The 18023-nt window shown below is 44.5% G+C and overlaps 1 protein-coding gene across 4 annotated transcripts; it reads right to left on the bottom strand.

Annotated features, from left to right (window-relative positions):
• Positions 1–1318: 1318 nt before the first annotated feature.
• On the bottom strand, positions 1319–5239 carry cbln2b (cerebellin 2b precursor). Of its 4 annotated transcripts, none has more exons than XM_073051730.1 (4): positions 4823–5239; positions 3938–4304; positions 3051–3170; positions 1319–2188 (listed from the first exon to the last, which is right to left on the bottom strand). In XM_073051730.1, exons 1-4 carry the CDS (start codon positions 4924–4926, stop codon positions 1991–1993), a joined length of 789 nt encoding a protein of 262 aa, XP_072907831.1. In that variant the 5' UTR covers positions 4927–5239; the 3' UTR covers positions 1319–1990. The 4 variants fall into 4 exon arrangements, with proteins under 4 accessions (XP_072907831.1, XP_072907860.1, XP_072907841.1 ...); XM_073051759.1 differs by having other exon boundaries at positions 4967–5237; XM_073051740.1 differs by having other exon boundaries at positions 3938–4349; positions 4967–5237.
• Positions 5240–18023: the final 12784 nt, after the last annotated feature.

Below are 18023 nucleotides of genomic sequence, written 5' to 3' on the forward strand. Positions count from 1 at the left end.
CAACTGAAAAATACTAAATGATCAAGTTAAGTTTGTCGTTTTAACATTCAGCAGGTGATATAAATGCGTTTCAACTTCAAGTAAAATGTCTCACGCTCATAAAGCTGGAAAGTAATTTGAAGAGTATGAAATACGGCTATTTTCAAAGTAAAAATATTTGACTGTGTTAAGTTGTAAAGCGAAATATGAGAGTCACTTTCCGAATAATGGCTCCAGTCGGTACAGCGTGCACGCATTTACATATTAATTACCCAGTTCTTTTTTTCAATAAAGTAAATATGCCTGGTATTAGAGTACAGTAAACGGAAAGATCAATTCAAATCCAATCCCGAGATGAGAAGGAATGAGGTTATTGTTGTGTTATGTTAGGAAACGGAAATTGTGCTACATAGTTTGCCGGCCTTAAGGCATTAACATAGCACAAGATATAACCTTCTGTAAAACAATTTCTTCGATCTCCACGGAAATCTTCCGCTCAATAAATATTGCTCGCCTTTTGTTTGCAAACTACCATAAACTTAAACCTGTTAGGTATACTCGGATAAGCCGAAATGTATTGAATTTACCACAGTATCGTTGAACATATAGAAGTGAACTCTGAACCCTGAACCGTTTTCCATTCAGACCAAGGAACGGAGTAGTATATCTCAATTTGGAAATCATAGTGATGAGGTATGATTTATTCCCGGGCAAGGCATCGCGCATTCGGCACAAATGTTGTTCTCCCTCTTTATCCACGGCAAGCATTGCATTGATTAAGGGAACAACCACCAGGTAAAGCATTAGTCGCGTTAACCTAACAGTATATTCTTCTCGATGCGCCGACACGGGAAATCGATAGTCTTTGTCACCAGTCACTCTGGCTAATGGACGGGGGATGATTCAGTTAATTACGTGTTCTTACTCGGGTGATTAAACACTTGGCAGTTGATATGTTTTGAAATTTAATATTTAATTACATTAGATTGGTCTCTGCACTAATCATGTTCTCGGCGACCGCGTGTAATGGACAGAAAGGGTTACAAATTCTCATCAACTGGTGAAGGTAAAAAGTACGCCACAACTTGGGTCAGAATAGGAGAATTGATTCATTTTGTGATGTTTTATTTAAACCCGAACGAAAAGAAAGCTCGCTTGGTTTTGACCCAAGGGATAACAACCAGCTTCTCTGTAGTCACATTGGTCACTGTGTAAGCGGCAAGGGGAGATGCATATTGACACGAACAAACACTGCTAAACTCTTGTTGCCTCTGTGCGGAGAGATACCTGCGTGCGCGCCAGAGGACTGATTGACAGATGATAAAAAAAAGCACATCAATAAATAATTGGGTCCATTTATTATAACCATCCGTTTGTAAGTCTTGTTGTTATTAGTCTATAGGTTATTCTGCCGGCACCCAAAGGTCATAGAACACCGACCACAACACAAAGAGAAGGAACAAGAGCTGCGTCCGATTCCTGCAAAGAATTGTAATGAAGCACTTCTTCAAAACGAGCTCACCCACAGAAACGATACATGAATTTCCCCAAATCTCAAAAGAAAACACGCCACTGAATTTGGACTTGTTCTTTACTTAAGGCTATATACGAACACGAAAGAAAGCATTGCTAGAACATTTAAATCAAAACCCTAACTTCTTTATTTTATATCTTATTATGCAGTTTGGATCATCAAGTTGGCCAATACGCTCTTGTTCACGAAGGTTTGACTCGTCCCATCAGTAATCCTCCCGGAAGAAAATCCATCTTCTATCTTCCAGCCAGAATTTGGCCTTGTCAATAAATTCACTTGATAAGTGCAGTCCATCCGACCTACTTGCTCAAGGCAATTGTCAGTATTGAAATAAATTATTCTAATCGGTAGGAAACCGCTCAGCCCCTACGCGGCAGTTAGGTGATTTTGGTTCAAGAATCGTGTTGCTCCGTCGTAATATTGAGAATGTACACGGCGATTTGCCCTTCTGTACGGGGGGGAGGGGTTGCTTATCCTTTATAGAGGAAATACTAAAAAGCCAGAAAACGTCGAGTATTTCCACCCGCCCATCAAGTTGCCTCTTTCAAGTTTTAAGTAGACTTTGTCCTCTCGCTCCATATTCAAGAGCACTCCGTTGCTGGCCGCCTCCCGCGTCACATCCTGATCCCCGGCAAATGCAGAGATCACAGCCCAGCCATTCTGCATCAGGCTTACCTGAAACCAGAACAGAAACGAAATCTTACAATCTTCACCCTTGCTCCGACGCGCCCAAGTTCTGGCGACTCGGTAACACGTTCGCGACTATTCACCCCTCCCCCTACCACCCCCCACCCCCAACCCCGCTGCAGTGATCCGTCGGAAAGCAAATTATAAACACGAGAGATTCCGCAGACGCTGGAAGTCGAGAGTAACACGCGCATAACACACGGGAGGATCTCGGCTGGTCAGGCAGCATCTATGGGGAGGAATTAAGAGCTGACATTTAGGGCCGAGACCTTTCATCGGGACTGCTGTGTGGAACGTTGGCTCTACATTATCTCCGTTCGGGGTTCCCAACCTGGATCCACAGATCCCTTGCTTAATGGTATCGGTCTATGGCATAAAAAAGGTTCGGAACCCCTGCTAGATGCTGTCTGACCTGCCCAGTTCCTCCAGCATATTGTGTGTATTACGCTGAAAGCGAACTCTGGCTTGCACCGCCCGTAGCCGTAAACAGGACGAAGCCCTGACCCTTCCCTCGTGTCGGTGCATCTGTTGCACTCCCAAGAAGACACGAAAGCCCGCAAATACTAGAATCTGGAGCGAAAATAAAACTAACTGCTGGAGGAAACGATTCAGGCAGCAACTGTGGCAAAATAAAACACAAAACAAGGTCAATCCTTCTCCTCAGCTGCTGCCTGAGTTTGTTTTGCACTCCAAGTTAAAGGCTTGCTTACGCCGCCCGCTTTGTCTACCCGCTCCTTCCCCGCTCACAAAGTTAACGGCATTTCAGCGCACCGAACGCGCCCAGAGGGGGACAGTACGGGCGACCGGCGGGCCGAGTGGTTGTACACTGTGGACAGCAGCCCTGATCTACCTGGATCGTCTGTCTGTTGTACACCTTCACCACGTGAAAGCTGAAACTGTAAATCCCTTTCCTCGGCGCCACGAAAGTACTGCTCCTCATATCGAAATGGTTCCCGATATTAACTAACACCTGCAAGAGTGCACAGAGCACCGAAGATTGACACATTTCCAGAACTTGGAGGGCGGCGGTGGAGCATGATAAAACACACAGCCAGTACCAGTAATGCGACCGGGGTGTGGGGAGTTGTATTCTGCAGCCCCCCTCCCCCCCACTCACACCCACCTCCCGTTCGGTCTGAACCCGGGGATCACGGCGGGAAGGGCAGAATGAGAGGCAGGGTAAATGCCATGCTGGGGTGACAGAGGCCACTTAAAGAATTCACCGATAGATCGGTGCATGATACGGCTGCACAACATTATATCGGATGAACAATGTGGTTTGCAAACAGATTTAAAGTGTTTCGAAACAGCGGTTTAAGTTGAAAAAAGGCGCCGACAAGGGGGACCTCCGAGCGGGTTCGATAGGCGTGAGCCAGGGAAAGAAAGTTAACGGTTAGATAAAACTGACCGGTTAGCCGTGGTACCTATCTATATGGCATGGTGTCTGTAAAATGTGCCCATATACTCTAAACCTACTAGTTTACAAGTATTTTTGCGCGTCCGGAGCGCAATCGTTTTCGCTCAGTTGTGCGCGCCCAGTAATAGAAAAGCGGAGATGCGGTGCTGGGCGGCGTGGGGCTGAGCAGGGGAGGGGGGGGGGGGTCTCATAGCGGGGTGGGTGGCAGGATCACCAGCTCAGAGTAGCCGGGCAGGTCCCCGAGCGCAGGGACGAAGGGGGTCGGGGGGTGGAGGTGGATTTTCACGGCCGAGCAGGCGGACGGGACTCGGGCGACTTACGTGATCGAAGTAAATGGTCATGGTCCTGTTGCTCATTTCCGAGGGCTCGTGGTTGGTGCTGCGCACGGCCGAGAACGCCACCTTGGCACTGCCCGATCGAACCGAGATTCCCAGCGAAGAGGTGACGGCCCCGTCCGAGGATGGGTTCGAGTCGCACACCACCAGGCATTTCCCTTCCAAGACGATGGGTTCCGTATCGTTCTGTCCCAACACCACGCCAGTGCAAGCGAGCAGCAGGCTCAGCGCTAGCATGCTACCAGATCCCGGGCGGATTAGCAGTAGATCCATACGACCCTCGATAATCCGACACAGGGCTGTTCGCGTCCTGTCTCGCCCCTCTCGTGTCCACTCCTTCCGATGCAACCTCCTGGAAGATGGAATAAAAGTCTTCACTTTATTTGGATATCATCGCCTGTAACAAGACAAAATCAATACAAACCAAAAAAAATCCAATGTAGATTGAATGCATCTTAAAGAGAGTTCAGATCCTAACAGAACAATATTGTCCGCCTGTCATCCACTGCCGTTGTTCTCCGCTACTCCGTTCAGTATTAGTTTCAAACAGAGTCCCCTCCCCCCGCCCGGGCACGCTGCTGATGAAGGAATTCTACAATTGAATTTGACTTGGCTCTCTCCATCTCCCCCGCGGTCTGTTCAACTTTCTGTTCATCACATCACATAGACCCCGAGCACAACCACAGTGTGAGTCTCCCCGAGCCGGCCTCCCGGGCTCGCTCGCTGCCGCACACAATCGCTCATTTTAATACGAGCAGGGAGAAAAAAAAAGTTGCCACTGTAATATATATTATTTTCCAGAAAACACCAGTTCGCGTTTAGTTTTAGAACAAACAGACTAGAGGCATTTAAAATTAGCCACTTTCTTACCGTTTTAAATGCGAGAAGATCTCCAAGTTAGATAAAATATTTACTGATGTTCTCTGAGCACTGTCCCCTTGCACTAAGCCCGCTAATTTGATATGGTTTAACATTACGTGTGCAGTGAGATGCCCACGTCGAAGATGGTGTTACCTGGCAGATCCAAGGTGGCATGGCAGTGTGATCACACTATCCCTCTCTCAAGCTGTGGCGTTAGGGTAATAAGCTGGGGATCTGTCGACATGAGAGGAAACAGCAAGCCTCCTCTCCCTCCCCCGTCAGAAGCTCATTCTCAAACACACACACACACAACACTCACACAACACACACACTCACGCACAGACACACACACAGACACACACACACAGACTCGCACAGACACACAACACTCACACAACACACACACTCACGCACAGACACACACACACACACACGCACAGACACACACACAACACAGACACACACACAAAACAAACAACACACTCAGACACACAGCGCGCACACACACACACACAGACACACACACAAAACAAACAACACACACAGACACACACACTCTCAGACACACAGCGCACACACACACACAGACACACACACACTCACACACACACTCACGCACAGACACACAACACTCACACAACACACACTCACGCACAGACACACACACAACACAGACACACACACAAAACAAACAACACACACAGACACACACACTCTCAGACACACAGCGCACACACACACACAGACACACACACACTCACACACACACAGACACAACCCCACCCCCACCCCCCACCTCTCTCTCTCTCTCTCTCTCTCTCTCTCTCTCTCTCTCTCTCACACTAACTGGCCGGGACCCGGGTACCCGGCACCGATTCAACGCAAGCGGATGGCACACGACAGCTTTTTAAAGATCGCCCTTCACCACTCATAGGCGTTTAGAAACCGTGTTGTCCCACAGTTCTGGCAGGTATCTCGCTGAAGTCGCACCTTTCTCCGACTTTAGCATGCCGGATTTTCAAATAATCAGTCAAGGTTTGCGACGCCCCTTCCAAAATCAACCAGGACCTAAATTCCAATTGAAAGCAATCACATCAATAAATGCAAACACACACACACACGGAAACAATATATTATATATAAATGCATTATCCATTCACGTATACTCACACGTACATCTACGTTCTGTATTTAAATAGATTTATTTGAAGGCACGTATGCGTGTATGGATATAGGACTGGCATATAGTAAAATACACTGCATATATGTGTAAATACGCTGTGTATATGATTCCTTTCGCACATATCAATGGATTAAAATAAAGACGTAGTGGTTGGATATTTTGTTTAATTGCAGTCAAGCTCAACGCCTGCCTTTTTGTAGAGCTGTAAATTACTGACATTTATAATCACAAGGCTGAATTTTAAAGTAAAGGGGGTCATGTCATTGGAAACATCAAAGGGTTTCCAAGTGCAGTGAGCTCAATTCTCTAAGGTTGTAATTGCTCGGGTCCATTTGTTGCGCCAACTCCGCCGTTCCAGCATACAACAGCGCCATCATGTGGTACACTCGTAAACTTCTGACTGCAACCCTCTGTCTCTCACTCTCCAAACATTGTCTGGAGGTATACTGTATACCTGTTTCGGAGAAGAGTGTCATCCAGAAAATGGCGAACTGATTAAACGATTTGGAAAATTCCTCTCCATGTCAATAGGCTTGCAGGGTTTATTTTTGTTACGTTTTACCTGTAAGGTGGCATGGTCCCAGAAGAAGCAAATTTAGTGATAAGGTATGCACAGAAGTTCTCGCTGCACAGACAGTGTCCATGCATGTTGACTACAGAAAGTATCAGCCGTATTTCTAAAGCATTTAATTAGCTGTGAAGGAGGAAGGCCATTTATACCAGTTAAAATAGTATGGTAGTGTTGTAATAAACTTGCAGTCCCAGAGAGAGCAAATTTCACTCTTACACAGTGAGAATTTAAATTCACTAGGCTTCTGGAATGTTAAAGATTACTGTCGGTAAAAACGGCTACAGTGCTAGCTGATAAAATATTCAAGCAACTATTTTTGCTCTAAATCCTGATTTATTAGCAAACTTAAAAATGCAGGTAGGACAATGTAATGGAATGTGGTAGAAAAGAGCTGTTTAATACTCATTGCAACAATTGTATGAATACACACACAGTTAAAACAAGCATAGATTCTGTGGATGTGCCACTGCACCGCTGAAGATACCATATCTGAACAATGATATAACATCACTGACACAGAAATTTAGGGGTGTTATGTACTGATGAGGGGTGGGTGTGTGTGTGTGTGTGTGTGTGTGTGTGTGTGTGTGTGTGTGTGTGTGTGTGTGTGTGTGTGTGTGTGTGTGTGTGTGTGTGTGTGTGTGTGTGTGTGTGTGTGTGTGTGTGTGTGTAATAACTATATTAATTTGTCAACCCATTCTGATCACCTCCTACTCTTCAAATTCCTTGTACTTAGGTTGGAATTTGAAGACATTAGCAAGGTGTTTTCACACACAGAGCTGCCGCCCACTGGATGATTTTTGTTTCTCATGCCATGCTCTGTAAACCCAAGAGACTGTTCTGCATGAAAATCCCAGGAGATAGCAGTTTCAGAGATACTCAAATCACCCCATCTGGCACCAACAAACGTTTCGCAATCAAAGTCACTGAATTCATATTTCCCCCCATTCTGATGTTTGATCTGGTCAAGAACTGAGCCTCTTGTTTTTATTTATTGAGTTGCTGCCACATAATTGGCTGATTAGACATTTGAATTAATGAGCAGGTGTACAGGTGCACCTAATAAAGTGGCCACTGAATGTGTAACCTCAATATATGATTATCTTTGGTGTTGGCTGGAGAGGGTGCTGAGACAATGTGGAGATATTTAGAAATACATTGATTGAATCAACTAGAAACATTTACATCTCTGTATGAACTTGGCATAAGAATACAAGTGCCAAAGAACATCCCTTTCCTTATCAGCAGTATCTCTAAAGCCAAAAATTCACCAGCAACTGCCAAGAATATGCTTTATGATCCCGGAATTCTTTCAGGGATATTGGTTCTCTATGTACATCTTAGCTCATCTGGGGAGAAAATGTAATCTATAAAATTCAGTCCCGATTGTTCAATTGTTAAATGACCTTTATCACTTTAGTTTACATAAATACAACTCCATTCACAAATCATGAAAGTTATTTCTTAACTGCCAACTTACACGACAATTTGCAATGGTTTAACTAGGCTGACCAGCCCTTTTCCCAAGATAATGAGTCAGTCCTCATTAGAGGATTGGAGATGGAGAAGGTCAGGTACATTAAATTCCTTGGCAGTGCCAGTGGGGAGGATCTGATCTGGGACCAGCCCATCAGTGCCTTGACAAAGAAGACATGACAAACATTGCAGTCTCATTGACTATAGGATTGATTTTTGATGGTACAAAACTACTGTGCCATGCCAATGGCTTTTGAAATTGCCTGGTGAAGGAAGCCATTGAAATAAAAATAGAGGGAAAGAATTTTAACAAAAATGTAGGTCTCACTCTAAGTAAGAACTGGAATTTGAATGCAAACAAGGTGGGACAGCAGAAACCTGATTGGATGAGGACTAACCAATCAGGAGGGATGGACGACAGAGGTATAAATACAACCAGATTGGACGCGCCCAGGCATCATCCCTGATGAAGATGGCAAAGTTTGTCATTGAAACGTTAGTTAAAATCGATACCTGTACCCGGCTGGAAGCCGGAGAAGAGTTTATTCATCATATATTCTGGGAAAGTGCTAGATCCTTTTTCAAGCTTGTGCAGATTCAGCATGTCATATAATACTTGGACAACCTTCCACAGATGCACAGTGGAGAGTATCCAGACTGGTTGCATCATGGCGGGATATGGAAACAGCAATGAAAAACAATGGAAAAGCCTGCAAAAAGCAAGAGCACAGTCCATCTTCAGAAAAGCCAAGTGCACCATAGGGCACATCTACGTGGAGCGCTGCCACAAGAAAGCAACATCCATCATCAACGTCCCCCACCATCCGAGCCGTGCCCTCTTCGCACTGCTGCCATCGGGATGGACGTAGCTCCCACACCATCAAGTTATTCCCCTTCAACCATCAGGCTCCTGAACCAGCGCAGATAACTTCACTCACCTCAACATTGAACTGATCACTGAGCACAGCATCTGGACTCACTTTCAGAGACTCTACAGGTCATGCTCTCAGTATTATTTATTTGCTTAATTAATTAATTATGATCATTATTCCTTTTTATATTTGCACAGTTTGTCTCCTTTTGCACACCGGTTGCTTGTCGGTCTTAGATCATGCGTAGCTTTTCACTGATTTTATTGCATTTCTTCATTCTACTTTGCATGTCTGTAAGAAAATGAATCTCAGGGTAGTATAAAGTGACACATCGTCATTATGTTTCTTGTTGTATGAAGAAGGTGATCGTGGTCTCGTGACCAGGATTGGTCTTGGTAAATGTTTCTGCAGAAGTGGTTTGCTATTGCCTTCCTCTTTACAAGATGGGTGACCCCTGCCATTATCAATACTCTTCAGAGATATGTCTGCCTGGCGTCAGTGGTCGCATAACCTAGGATTGTGATACACACCAGCTGCTCGTACGACCATCCACCACCTGCTCCCATGGCTTCATGTGACCCTGATTGGTGGGGGTGGGGGGCTAAGCAGGTGCTACACCTTGCCTAAGGGTGACCTGAAGGCTAATGGAGGGAAGGAGTGTCTTACATCTCCTTTGGTAGAGATGCATCTCCATCCCACCACCCAATAGTGACATATAATATACGTTCTTTCATTGTCGCTGGGTCAAAATCATGGAATTTTCCCCCTAGCAGCACTGTGGGTGTACCTACACCTCAGAGACTGCAGCAGTTCAAAAAGGCAGCTCATCACCACCTTCTCAAGGGCAAATAGAGATGGGCAATAAATGTTGGCTTAGCTGGCGACGCCCGCATCCCGCAAATGAATAAATTTAAAAAATGGTGGGGAGAACTTCTGGTGGATTAAGCTTCTCCAAGCCATGATGAGGAAAACATCAGGAATAAATATTTCTCCCCCCTCTCCTGCCTACTTGCCTTCACAGCTATGTATTCACTCAGGAGCAGGCAAAAGAGGAAGCCACCCAATAAGTGGAAAAACATTTGCCAAGGAAATTTCCTCTCCTACCATCTCAGGGAATCAAAGTCAGTGCAGAAGATCCAGTGTCATTTATAAATGTACTCAATGCGTCTTCTTGCCTCATCAGAAACTGTCTCAGCAAGATGTACAGTCAAGTTGACAATGTACTCCAAGACTCCAGATTACATAAGAAAATTAATAGATAACAATCTGAGGCTAATACCTTGAGTCCAAAAGGAAATTAGAGTTTTTCCATTCAATTTCTGGTTGACAATCAGAGATCATCTTTAAAAAAAAATGTTTAGATTGGCAACAGTGAACTTTAAAAATGCTACGTTCCATATGTTTTATAATGCTGAAGAACTGACTGTTGTTGGACTAGAACTCTGCATGCAAACAGAAAACTTGTGACAGTAGAATGTCATAGGTATATGGGCTTCTAATTGTCCTAAGAAGGTACTAGCCTATTGTACAGAGGAATTGCTATCTCACTATTATCTTTAATGGTCATCTGGGTAATGGAGTATCAATATACTGCTGTCATTCATGTCACGTAGTAGACAGTAGATTGAGGGACATTTACACACAGGGAGGTAATTAGTGATAACACAATTCTTAGCTGGTAATAATGCAAATTGCTTCTTTTTATTATGGCTATCAAGGATCCATGTGGATTTTTTGCCAGCCTTTCAGTTATGAATTCTTATGCCCAGACTTACAATGGAAACTGTTGATGCAAACCCTCTTGTCTCCTTCACCACGAATGATGTTACAGCAATTTAATGTACATTTTTGCAACCATACAGAAACCTGCTCCAATGATACCTATTCACCTGCTTCTCTAATCCTTGCAACCTTTGTTAATGATCGACAAACATAATAAAAAATTATGGGTAGAAGATTTAAAAAAGCAGTGAAATTGGCTAGAATATACCTGGGGTCTAACCTGCTGTGCGTGCAAACGACAGGATTGGTATTCCCATGAAATTACTGTAAGTGTAGGCATGGAGAAAACATTTAACATTTGTAGGCTGAAGGGAATCACATCCAAATACAAGAGGAAACAGGAGTTATAGTAATATTACATCAGAATTGAAATGCTTTGTTACAGAGTATGAACTGCTGGAGCCCACCTACTTTCTCTGGTTAATGCAAATATCTAATCAGCCAGAATCACAGGATATTCTGCAGATGCTGGAAATCCAGAGCAATGCACACAGAACGCTGGAGGAGTTCAGCAGCTCAGCATACGAATAGAAATTCAACTTTTCGGGCCACCACCCTTCATCAGGATTAATCAAGGGTCTCGGCCCAAAATGTGTGCTGTTTATTCATTTCCATATGAAGGGTCTTGGCCTGAAAACCAAGATGTCGACTGTTTATTCATTTCCATCGATGCTGCCCGACTGCTGAATTCCTCCAGCATTTTGTGTGTGTTTACCTAATCCGCCAATCACACGGCAGCTACTCAGTGCATAAAAGCACGCAGAAATGGTCAAGAGGTTCAGTTATTGTTCAGACCAAACATCAGAATGGGAAAGAAAAGTGATTTCAGTGACTCTGACCGTGGAATGATTGATGATGCTAGACGGGGTAGTTCGAATATCTCAGAAGCTGCTGATCTCCTGGGACGTTCGCACACAACAGTCTCTAGAGTTTACACGGAATGATGTGAAAAACACAAAATATCCAGTGCGCGGCAGCTCTGTGGGTGAAAACACCGTCTTAACGAGAGAGCCCAGAGTAGAATGACCAGACTGGCTCAACCTGACAAGAAGGTGACAATAACTCAAATAACAATGTGTCACAGCAGTGGTGAGCAGAACAGCATCTCTGAGCACACAACTCATCAGACTTTGAGGTGGAGGGCAACAGTCGCAGAAAACCACAAACATCCCATGGCCACTTTATTAGGTACCCCCTGCACCCAATAAAATGGCCACTGAGTATATGTCTAGGCATGGACAAAACATTTAAAATGTGTAGGCTGTGGGGAAACACAGCTAGCTCGATGAGGAAATGGCATTTACCATAATATTACATTAGATTCAATCTTTTTCTTTGCAGAGAATGAACGGGTCGGACAGCGTGAATTTGTTTCTCATCTGCTGGAAATGCCTTTACCTTTTTGTTCGAGGTTTCTTTCTGCTTTATTCCAATGCACTGATCGGCATTGATTCTCACGCTTGTTGTTTTTGATCAGGAACAAAAGATCTGTGGAATGTCGGGTGGCACTTGGAGTATTGTGAGCAGTTTTGGGGTAACTCATCTGAGAAAGAATGTGCTGGTATTGGGGAGGATCCGGAGACGGTTCCTGGGAATGATACCAGGAATGAAAGGGTTAACATAAGAGTGACAGCGGTGTTTGATGGCTCTGGGCCTGTACTCACTGGAATTTAGAAGAACGAGGGAGGAATCTCATTGACTATTGAAAGGCCTCGATAGAGTGCATAGGATCAGGATGTCTAGTACCTGAAGGGACAGCTTCAGAATAGAAGGATGTCCCTTTTGAACAGAAATGAGGAGGAATTACTTTAACCGGCGGGTGGTAAATCTGTGGAATTCATTGCCATAAATGACCGTGGAGGCCAAGTCATAAATTGGAGGTTCTTGATTAGCAAGTGCATCAAATGCTGCAGGGAGAAAACAGGAGCATTAGGGTTGAGAGGAATAATAAATCAGACATGATGGAATGGCACAGTAGACTTGATGGGCTGAATGGCCCATTTTTGCTCCTCTGTCTTATGGAATAGATCTCAGAGAGCTGTATACTGTGGAGAATGTAGAGTTGAATGACCCTCAAGTGTGATTTTGATATGGATAATTTCAGTAAATGAAATTTTATCAGTAAACCTTAGAGAAAAATCAACAACTCAACAATAAAGCATCATTAATGCTCTTTTTAACACTTCTGAGCCAATTAAATTTCTAATTACCTGACATAAATCGTGACAACCTGAGTAATTTGTTTGTAGCATGTGTAATATTTTTTTTTGCAGAATATCGAAAGGAAACAGGATAATTCCCCAAATGTCCTGCAGATGGTAAGAATTATAGTAGAAACGATGCAATAACTGGGTACTTAAATTCTGGATGGTTCAGAAAGTAATCACATTCTCTGGAACTGGAACATACAACTTACATTTTAGAATAATTTGCATGATTTATTCCCCTGGCATGAAAATTAAGCTACCAGGACGGCACATATCAGGGAATGAAAATCCACCATCTGCAACTAAATTCATTAAATCACCTTATAGCTCATGTCTATGGATTATGCCAAATAAATTTGCTTCAAATATACCAATAATTACAGATTTCAGAGAATCAAGTTGTAGAAGTTAACTCAGTGATACCTTTTTGTTCTTATACCAAACATAGAACATACACTCAGTGGCCACTTAATTAGGTATCTCCCGTGTCTAATAAAGTGGCCACAGAGTGGGTGGTCATGATCTTCTGCTGATGCAACCTCCTCTTCAAGGTGCAGCATGTCGTGTGTTCAACTTGCTTGTTTGCACACCACTGTTGTAACGTGTAGCTGTCGGAATCACTGTCGCCTTCCTGTCAGCTGTAGCCCAGTCTGGCCACTTACCTCTGATCTCTCTCATTAACAAGTTGATTTTGTCCACGGGGCAGTCACACACAGGATGCTCTTTGTAGTTTGCGTTATTTTCTGTGAACTCTAGAGACTGTTGTGTGTGAAAATCCCAGAGGATCAGCAGTTCCTGAGATAGTCAAACCACCCCATCTGATACCAACAATCATTCCATGGTCAAAGTCTCCTTTCGTCCCCATTCTGATGTTTGGTTTGAACAGCAACTGAACGTCTTGACCATGTCTACAGACATTAAGTTGCTGCCACATGATTGGCTGATTTGATATTTGCATTAATGAGCAGGCATAACTAATAAAGTAGCCACTAAGTGCAGAAAATAGAACATTACAGCTGTACAGACCCTTCAGCCACAATGTTGTGCAGACATTTTAACCTACTCTAAAATCAATCTAACTCTTCCCTCCTACATAGTCCTCCATTTTACTACCATCCATGTGCCTATCTAAGAGATTTTTAAATGCCTCTCATGCATCTACCTCTATTGCCCATGGCAGCATACTCCATACATTCACAAAGTACACTGCAGATGCTGTGGTCAAATCAACACGTACAACACGTTGGAGGAACTCAGCAGGTCAGGCAGCATCCATGGAAATGAACAGTCAACGTTTTGGGCTGAGACCCTTCATCAGGACTGAAGAAGGAGGGGGCAAGGGCCCCATAAAGAAGGTGGGGGGAGGGTGGGAAGGAGAAGGCTGGTAGGTGCCGGGTGAAAAACCAATCAGAGGAAAGATCAAGGGGTGGAGGAAGGGAAGCAGGGAGGGGATAGGCAGGAAAGGTGAAGAAGAAATGTAAGGGGAAAGCACTATGGGTAGTAGAAGAAGGCAGAATCATGAGAGAGGTGATAGGCAACTGGAAGAGAAGGCAGAGTGGAAGTGGGATGAGGGAAGGGAAGGGGAGGAAATTATCGGAAGTTGGAGAATTCGATGTTCATACCGCCATGATGAGGCCAAATTCCGGTTGGAAATTCTGCTCCCAGGATGAGGCTTTCTATTCCAGGATATCTCAAATGTCCTCTTTCTTTAAGAATCGTGGTTTCTCTTCTGCCGTTATCAATGATGCCCTCACCCGCATCTCCTCCATTTCCCGCACTTCGGCCCTCACCCCATCCTCCCGTCACCACGACAGGGACCATGTTCCCCTTGTCCTCACCTACCTTCCCACCAGCCTCCGGATCCAGCACATTACCCTCCGCAACTTCCGCCACCTTCAACAGGACCCCAACACTAAGTACATCTTTCCCTCTCTACCCCTCTCTGCTTTTCACAGGGATCGTTCCCTCTGCGACTGCCTGGTCCACATGTCCCTCCCCACAGATCTCCCACGTGGTACTTATCCCTGAAAGCATAAGTGCTACACCTGCCCCTACACCTCCTCTCTTACCACCATTGAGGGCCCCAAACAGTCCTTCCAGGTGAGGCAACACTTCACCTGTGAGTCTGTTGGGGTAACTATTGCATCCGGTGCTCCTGGTGCGGCCTCCTCTACATCGGCGAGACCCGACGCAGATTGGGGGACCACTTCGTCGAGCACCTCCGCTCCGTCCACCACAACAGACAGGATCTCCCAGTTGCCACCCACTTCAACTCTGCTTCACATTCCCATTCGGATATGTCCATACATGGCCTCTTCTACTGCCATGATGAGTCCAAACTCAGGTTGGAGGAGCAACACCTCATAAACCGTCTGGGTAGTCTCTAGCCTCTTGATATGAACATCGAATTCTCCAACTTCTGGTAATTCCCTCCCTCTCCTTTCCCCCATCCCACTTTCACTCTGCCTCCTCTTCCAGCTGCCTATCACCTCTCTCATGATTCTGCCTTCTTTTACTACCCATAGTGCTTTCCCCTTACATTCCTTCTTTACCTTTCCTGCCTATCCCCTCCCTGCTTCCCCTCCCCTACCCCTTGATCTTTCCCCTTACTGGTTTTTCACCTGGCACCTACCAGCCTTCTCCTTCCCACCTTCCCCCCACCTTCTTTATAGGGCCCCTGCCTCCTCCCTCTTCAGTCCTGATGAAGGGTCTTTGCCCGAAACGTTGACTGTTCATTTCCATGGATGCTGCCCGACCTGCTGAGTTCCTCCAGCGTGTTCCACACATTCACAACGCTCTGCGTAAAATCCTACGGTACTGTGCAAACATCGTTGGCACATACAGTACATATAGTTAGGATGCCTGACACTTGCACAGCGACGTACCTGTCTACGCGGAGCGGAGAGGGTCTTTGTAAATCTGGTGGGAGCAAAGGTGATGTGAATAGTAAGGGTGGAGGGTGGCAGAGAAGGAGTGCCAGGGCAGGGTTTGGCACTGCCACAGACACCCTCAGCCCTGAGACACCAGGCAAGATCATCTGATTCCAAACAAAATGTCTCTCTACTGCTTCCTAATTTTGTTCCTTCCCCTTCCCCTTTTTCCAACCATGATTCCCCTCTCCCCACTCCCTTCCTACTCCAAGTCCACAATAGAGTCCCACATCAGAATCAGCTTTATCATCACTTACGTATGTCATGAAATTTGTTATTTTCTTGGCTACAACAGTACAGTGCAAAACATAAAATTACTACAGTACTGTGTAAAAAAGTCTTAGGCACCCTAGCTACATATATGTGCCTGAGACTTTTGCACAGCACTATAGTTCTGACATCTTGTACACCTCTATTAAGTCACCTCTCTTGTTTCTTCGTTCCAGATATAAAAGCTCTAGCCCACTCAACCTATCCTCATCAGACATGCTCTGTAACTACCACAACTCCTACTACAACCCTCCACACTACTCTACCAACTTTCGTATCATCTGCAAACTTACTAACCCACACTTCCATTTTGTTTTCTTCTTCACCCTCCTCCTTCTCCTCTTTTTCCTTTTCAGTGATTTCTCAGGATTGAAGGTGACTTCATTTTGTGGGTTCCAAAGGTGCAAATTGAAAGGTAGATACTGTAGATACCTTATTGATCCCAAAGAAAATTACAGTGTCACACTAGCATTACAAGTGTGCAGGTGTACACATATTAGAAGAGAAGTAGAAGCAATAAAAAATAAGTCACCTCAGACAGTCTAACAGGAGGGGGTCAACTCTTCCCTGGCTATAGGTTGACTCATTATAGAGCCCAATGGCCAAGGGTAAAAAACATCTCATATAGATCTCTTTGGAGCAGCGCAGTTATCTTAGTCTATTACTAAAAATGCTCCTGTGTTCAGCCAAAGTAGCATACAGAGAGTGAGAAACATTGTCCAGAATAGCCAGAATTTTCTATAGAGTCCTTTGTTCTACCACAGACTCCAGTGTGTCCATTTTGACTTCTGTAACAGAGCCGGGCTTTCTAATCACTTTATTGAGCCTGTTGGCATCACCGGTGTTTATGCCATTGCCCCAGTACACCAGCGCACAGAAGATTGTACTGGCAACAACAGATTGGTAGAAAGGAAAGGCCTGCATACTCCAAAGGACCTCACTCTGCTCTGGCCCTTCTTGTACACAGCCTCTGTGTTGGTGCTCCACTCAAGTCTGTCATCCATGTGCACCCTCAGGTACTTGTAGGTCCTCACCATCAATAGTAACAGCGGGCAGTGCAGGCTTAGTCTTCTTAGAGTCCATCACTATCACCTTTGTCTTACTGATGTTGAGCTGTAGTTGATTCAGCTTGCACCATTTGACACAGTCCTCTACCAGGGCCCTGTACTCATCCTCCCATCCTCCCTTTATACACCCAGCTATTGCTGAGTCATCAGTAAATTTATGCAGATGACATGACTCAGTGTTGTATCTAAAGTCCGAGGTGTACAGCATAAATGAAACGGAGACAATTAGAAAGCTTAAGGTAAAATAACCCTTAGGAACCAGTGATCACAATATGATTGAGTTCAACTTGAAATTTGATAGGGAGAAAGTAAAATCTGATGTATTTCAGTGGAGTAAGGGAAATTACAGTGGTATGAGAGAGGAGTTGGCAAAGTTAATTGGAAGGAACTGCTGGCAGGGATGTCAGCAGAACAGCAATGGTGCGAGTTTCTGGAAAAAATGAGGAAAGTGCTGGACATGTGTATTCCAAAAATGAAGAAATACTCAAATGGTAAAATAGTACAACCGTGGCTGACAAGGGAAGTCAAAGCTATTGTAAAAGCAAAAGAAAGGACATACAACAAAGCAAAAATTAGTAGGAAGATAGAGGATTGGGAAGTTTTTAAAAACCTACAGAAAGCAACTAAAAAAAAATCATTAGAAGTGAAAAGATGAAATATGAAAGCAAGCTAGCAAATAATATCAAAGTAGATAGTAAAAGTTTTTCAATATGTTAAAAATAAAAGAGAAATGAGAGTGGATGTAGGACCACAGGAAAATGAGGCAGCAGAAAAGTAACGGGGAACAAGGAGATGGCTGAGAAACTAAATGAGTATTTTGCATCACTGTGAAAGACACTAGCAGAATGCCTG

This window comes from Hemitrygon akajei, chromosome 1 (assembly GCF_048418815.1).
Source record: "Hemitrygon akajei chromosome 1, sHemAka1.3, whole genome shotgun sequence".
NCBI lineage: Eukaryota > Metazoa > Chordata > Chondrichthyes > Myliobatiformes > Dasyatidae > Hemitrygon > Hemitrygon akajei.

Bases quoted from the DNA above. Each gene is read 5' to 3' on its own strand.
- cbln2b (XM_073051730.1), bottom strand. From the start codon at position 4,926: ATGTTAAACCATATCAAATTAGCGGGCTTAGTGCAAGGGGACAGTGCT. The intron at 3,171-3,937 runs GTAAGTCGCCCG...GCACTCTTGCAG, and splicing joins TGACCATTTACTTCGATCAC to GTGTTAGTTAATATCGGGAA. The intron at 2,189-3,050 runs GTAGATCAGGGC...TTCTGGTTTCAG, and splicing joins ACAACAGACAGACGATCCAG to GTAAGCCTGATGCAGAATGG.